At 35.5% G+C, this 6,620-nt stretch overlaps 1 protein-coding gene across 1 annotated transcript; it reads left to right on the top strand.

Annotated features, from left to right (window-relative positions):
* Positions 1 to 915: 915 nt before the first annotated feature.
* On the top strand, positions 916 to 4,904 carry LOC141583013 (heat shock transcription factor, Y-linked-like). The gene is made up of 2 exons (XM_074392442.1): positions 916 to 1,426; positions 4,834 to 4,904. The coding sequence occupies exons 1-2, from the start codon at positions 916 to 918 to the stop codon at positions 4,902 to 4,904; spliced, it is 582 nt and encodes a 193-aa protein (XP_074248543.1).
* Positions 4,905 to 6,620: the final 1,716 nt, after the last annotated feature.

Here is a 6,620-nt window from a genome sequence, read left to right on the forward strand (position 1 = left end):
ATTTTTTTTTTTAATCTTCCATTCTTTGGCATCTCCTTCCAAGATCGTCTGCTTTAAAATATTGTATATCAGTAACATTTGTCAAATATTTATAAACATAGCAAACAAAATCAATATTAATTTTAAAAATATACATAAAATATTTTGAATGGATATGTATATAACTTACTTTTTATTCTGAAATCTAATCAGATATTTTAGTTACATTTGTTTTCATCTTAACAATTGAAGATAAGTTTTAAATAATATAAAGTTACTAGAGTGTACAATTCAATGGAATTTAATATGTTTATGATGTTGTACAATAATCTTTTCTCTTTTGTTCATAAATATTTCTATCCACCAACAGAAATCCCTGTATCTCCTAAAGAGCTACTTCTATTTCCCAGCCCCTGACAACCAGAAGAATACCGATAATATCTATGGCCATTTCTTTTTTACCAGGTAGTGCATCAGTTTTCAATTCAATATGCTAAACTGACAGAGCTTTAATAATCTTTATTTTTTTTAATACTGTCCAATTAACAGACCCTGTGTCCCCTGGAACCAATCTAGTGAGTGTGTGTGTCAGTGAGAAAATTCCATATATTTCAGGTAAAGAGGACATTATTTATTTAATTATGTATTTAAAAGATTCTGCTGGAATTCTTGCAGATTATACTGTGTAAGTAATCAGTCTATGTTTTAGTTTTACTGTATACATTTCTCAGGCTGAGAAGAAAATCCTCTTGGTAAAATTTCACGTTTGTTGCTAGGAGACCAAAGGCCTCTTGTGATGTCATTGCTACTCAAATTGAGAACCATTGTCGTGGTCTAGATTACTTTACCTGCTTAGGCCTGCTGAAGCAGGTTTTGAAACCGCAGTTTTGAAAACCATGCAGGCTGGAGGAGTAGGTGAGAAAATATTTATTTGAGATGGCAGATATTTCCTCGGAAACTCAATATGTTTCTCCTAAAGTTAAATCGACTGGTTCAGGAACTTCCACTAGGTTTCTGTTGGGTGAACACATATTCTCTGAAGACTCTGACTTAAGGTCAATAATTGAAGAAAATGTTTTTCAGGTTTTGTCACAAGGATTCTTGACAAAAAGTCCAGGTTACACAGTTTGTGTCTCTGAGCTAGATAAGGGTAATGATTTTATTTCTCAGACCTTTCCCAGAAAACTTTGGAAAATAGTTGAAAGTGACCAGTTCAAGTCCATTTCATGGGATGGGGATGGAACTTGCATAGTGATTCATGAAGAACTTTTCAAGAAAGAAATTCTGGAAAGAAAAGATCCTTATAGAATATTTAAAGCTGAGAGTATAAAAAGCTTAGTTCGACAGCTCCACCTTTATGGATTCAGTAAAATTCGACAGAATTTTCAAAGATCTGCTTTTCTAGCAGACTTTCTGGAAGAAGAAAAAGAAGTCCCCATCGTAAGCAAGGTATTTAAAACATTTCAGTGGCCACTTTATGTAGAGTATATAGGTAATTTTATTTTGTACATCAGTAAATATGTTGATACATGCAGTAAGTCTAGATTTTGTAAATTACATAAATATCAAAGTAAAAATTGTTTAAGTTTTTACAAGCACTGAGGGCAGCTTCAGCATTAAACTTTCCAGTTTCAAGAAATTTTGTAACAACTCTGAATCTTACCAATAAACTCCAAATAAATTTACCAAAGCCAATAATGAAATGTTACTATTATTATGTAACATGATTTTACTTGAGGGCTTAACAATTTGGGTGCATTTCTCCCCAAAAGGCACATTCCCAGAAAGAGTAAACAATGTTCATGCATCATTTGATGACATTAACTTTGTGTGATAAGACAGAAATCTGAGTTTTTTTGTGTTATATGTGCTATTGTCACTTTTCTCTTGGTTTAAAATGACACTGAATTACTTTCTCTTTTGCTTTTAGTTAAAAGTCTATTATAACCCAAATTTCAAACGTGGTTGTCCTCAACTTTTAGTAAAAATGAAAAGAAGAATTGGGATTAGAAATGCTTCTCTTGTATCTACTTTATTCACTAAAAGGTTCAACAAGAAGCACTTTAGAGCAGGGGCTGACACAGATAATCATAATTATGGATTAATTGCTGTAACTAGTGGAGAAGGATCATTTTCAACCTCTACAAATTTAAATATGCCTCTAATAAGAAAACCTTCTGTCAGCCAAAGAATTGCCAGTTTGCCTGACACAACCAGAAGTGGCTTTCCTCCTACTCCATCTTCAACTTCATTTGTACCAACAGAATGCATTGCAGCAAAGCAAAATGCTATTTTAAATCAGTTGGCCAGTATTCATATGCAATCTCATAGCACCTACATACAAGCAAATGACCACACTTTTAATTGCATTACAACCATGACTTCTAAACACCAAATCATATCTCCCTCACAAAATAGTCTTTTGGGGTTGTTAGTGAAACCATCAACTTTTCCAAGCAGATATCCTGAGGTGTCAGACAATGAGGCTCCTTATCCTAACCTGTTACCAGCAGGCAACCTGTGGTTGCCAGGGCCCACGATAGCTGGTATATCTGCTGACTCTCCTTTCAAGCCAGCTTTTCAACCATCTTCACTGTGAAAATACAACCCTAATTACAACTGATATTAGAGTGACATTAAAAGAGTATCATATAATGCACGACCATAGAGACTAACATTTTCATTGAAAAAAATTTCAAAAATTCTGCAATTATCTTACTGAAAAATAAAATTACATGTTTACCCTTATGGTTGCCTTTTATTTATTTCTAAACATATAGTTAAGAGTGAAATCATGTTTCATTTTATTTCATTTAAAATGTATGTTGAACATATATATACATATTTGTTTGGCTAATATATATAATATATATACATATACAGTATAGTATATTTTATATGTGTGTGGCGTGTGTGTGTGTGTGTATTTGTGTGTGTGTGTGTGTGTGTGTGTGTGTGTGTGTGTATGCTTTTGATTATTTGGCAATAACTTTGCCATATCCCTTGGTAAGGTAGTTTAGTTATCTACAGAGAAAGAAATAATAGTCTTTTAGGCAATTTTCTGCTGCAATAACCCAGTGTTACTGATGGAGCTATTTGGAAAAATACTTATTCTACTCCTGTTTCTGAAGGCTGGAAATTCCAAGGGGCTGCATCTGGTGAGGCTTTCTTTCCATGACAGGCAATCAACATAAAGTGGAGGACATGTGATGAAGAGAAAAATCTAGACTGAATTCATCCTTTGATCCAAACTCCACTCACAAATTAACTAACATGTTCTCCAGATAAAGTCAATAATGTTGTTGTCAAGGTATATCCTCATGACTAATTACCTCTCAAATTTCCTACCTCCCATTGCTATCACAATGGCCAGAGATTTTCTAGGTAAAATTTGGAGAGACCATTCAAAACCACAGCAACAGGTGAGGGAAAATGAATAAAGGGGAAATCGTAAAACATAACAAGTGACTTCTCAATTAGTCTGGCCTTAAAAAATTTTGGGACTAAACTGGGATTGCACAGGGCCAGATGCTCACAAATGCAGACACATACACACACAGAGACACCCACACACACACAATTTAGAAGTGGGTTAAAATGCACTATATAGTTTCCTATTTTCTCAATTGCTTTCTCCCATTACCTTAAACTTAGATTGTAGAAGACAGACTTTTTCTTATTACAGTTCATATGCAGTGAGTTCAGTAACTAATAATCACATTTATTTACGTCATCACTTGGTTTACAAAGTTCATGTTATACTATGCACGTGAATGGCATCACTGTGAAAATACACTGAAATTTTACAGTTGGCATTAGCCATAGACATTTTTTAAAATTTTTTATCAAAACATTCCAACAGATTTGTGTCTTTAATTATCTTCTGCAGAAGTCCCTTTCATGTTTTCTAATGCACAATTTTTTTCTTCTTTCTCTTTTTCTTTCTTTCCCTCCTTTTTTCTCTTCCTCTTCCTCTTCCACTTTCTCTACTTCTTTTTCTTTTTCTCCTTCTCCTTCTTATTCTTTCTACTTTCTTTTCTTCTTCTTCTTTTTCTTCTTCTCCTTCTTCTTCTTCTTCTTCTTCTTCTTCTTCTTCTTCTTCTTCTTCTTCTTCTTCTTCTTCTTCTTCTTCTTCCTCTTCTTCCTCTTCTTCTACTTCTCCTTCTCCTTCTTTCTTCTCCTTCTCCTTCTCTTTCTCCTTCTCCTTCTTCTCCTTCTTCGCCCCTTCTTCTCCCCTTCTTCTCCTTCTTCTCCTTCTTCTCCTTCTTCTCCTTCTTCTCCTTCTTCTCCTTCTTCTCCTTCTTCTTCTTCCCCTTCTCCTTCTCCTTCTCCTCCTCCTCCTCCTCCTCCTCCTCCTCCTCCTCCTCCTCCTCCTCCTCCTCCTCCTCCTCCTCCTCCTCCTCCTCCTCCTCCTCCTCCTCCTCCTCCTCCTCCTCCTTCTTCTTCTTCCTCTTCTTTTTCTTCTTTCTTCTTCTTTTTGCCTAAGGCACAATCTGGCTGGGTTGCTCAGGCCAGAATGCAGTGGCACAATCTCAGCTCAATGTAAACTCAACCTCTCGTTTAAAGCAATTTTTGTCTGTCAGTCTCCTAAATATATGGGACTAGATGTGCATCAACCATTAGATAAATTTTAATATTGACAAGGCTGTCTTGAACCCTTGGACTCAGGTGATTCAGTTGCCTTGGACTTTATGCTATACCTGCCCTCTAATACACATTTTCATGACATCGTTTTCATACTGAAAGTCAGTTTGTAATTGTTTTTTATTGGTATTTAGTATCTTCTAGATTCTGAGCCTAGATCTGCAGCATGGCTGAACAAATCTCTTCCAGACCTGATATTCTCTGCCTTTCAACTTCATGTCTTTCTATTTCAGCATGGTTTATTTGGAACCACATTCAGACAACTTTACTTTCAGCCATGAACTCTCCCATCCTGTAACTATGGCCACCTTTCTCTCCTGGAGATAAAAGTCTCTCTCCCTGTTTGCTACTTAAGACTTCTAACGCACAAACATTATTTTTCCAGGAAATACTTATCTATCACATTAGTTTTCTTGTCTGCCTGTCTTTAAAATTCAGCAATGATGTAACACAGTACCTGGTATACGTTAGTAAGTGTGTGTGTATATATACATATATACCGGGGATAGTAGCTGCACAACTTTTCAGAAGCAGCATTTTTCATGCATTTGACATATTATTAAACTGCTGGTGTCATAAGCTAAGTCTTGACAAGATTCATCATTCAGTTTTCTGGGATAGCTGGGATTGAAATGTGGTATGGATTTGGACGCCAGATTTCTCAGACTATAGTCTTATTGCTGTCTTTCTATTATATGCATATGTTTTCAAGTTATGCCTAAGTATTATGTAATTGAAATCAATATTCCACATGAGAAATTCTGATTTCTTATCCCGTAATACCATGACACAGCACAATTGTCTTTTCACCTATGTCCACATGCTATTAAGATATATACCACATTTTAGTTCTCAAGTTGTATTTTCAGAGAGTTGTCTGATAGACATGGTTAAATGCTGAACATGAAGGTTTAAAAGAAATGTAGCCAGGTCTCATGCTTTTAATTTCAGCACTTTGGGAGCCAGGAGGCTGAGACAGGAGACTTGCTTGAACCTCAGAGGCAGAGGTAGCAGTAAGCCAAGATATTGTCACTGCCCTTTTGGCTGGGGGACAGACCAAGACTATATCACAAAAGAATCAAGAACAACAACAGGCTAATGATTAAAAATAATAAAACATGAAAAGGTTAACTTGGGTGAATAACAGGACACCAGGAAAAAAAATGACATTTAAGAAAAGGCAGGATTAAAGTAATGAAGGATAATCAGACAGGTTAAAATGTGAACTGCAATATCATAAGGTTAAGGCCAGAATAAGGCAAGTGTCAAACAAACAACAACAACAACATCAAGAAAAACAGCAACAGCAAAATGAGCATGGGGAGGAGGAGAGACAGGTGATGAAGGAAAAAGAAGTAAGGTAAATGCAAAACATTACATTGTTGGCATGATTAGAATATCTGTCCGATGCTATATCTTCCTAAATAGTGTCTATTTATGTCAAACTAGCTTCAACTCTTTCAACAGCAAAAATGACTTCAAGTTTACTGCCCAAAAGGAACAACATGGATGTTCTGCATCTTGCATCATTATTTACCTAATAAAGTAGATGAAGTGGATGTACTTTACCCTCTCCCATAAATACAATTAATATTCCTGCATGTTATACATGCAGCAAACATAAGTCTCTGAAAGGGGATAAACTGGAGAGAAAACTTGAGACTTAGCAAATGATAAGATAGTTGAGTTAAGAACTTGCCTTATGTTTCTGGGGGTACTCTGTCTTGGTTGTGTATGTATTTAGAATGGATAACTTTTTTACTGCATTGATCATTTTACCATTAGTTAATGCCCTTCTATGTCTCTTTTGAAATTTATTGGTTTAAGGACCATTTTATTAGAAGCTAATATTGTAATTACTGCTTTTATTTGCTCTCCATTTGCTGATGGATCTTCCCCCATCTCTTTATTCTTATCCTATGCGAGTTCTTGCACATGAGATGGGTTTTCTAAATACAGAACACGGATGAATTTTGACATTTTATCCAGGTTGCTAG

Source organism: Saimiri boliviensis, chromosome Y (genome assembly GCF_048565385.1).
Source record: "Saimiri boliviensis isolate mSaiBol1 chromosome Y, mSaiBol1.pri, whole genome shotgun sequence".
Taxonomy (NCBI): Eukaryota; Metazoa; Chordata; class Mammalia; order Primates; family Cebidae; genus Saimiri; species Saimiri boliviensis.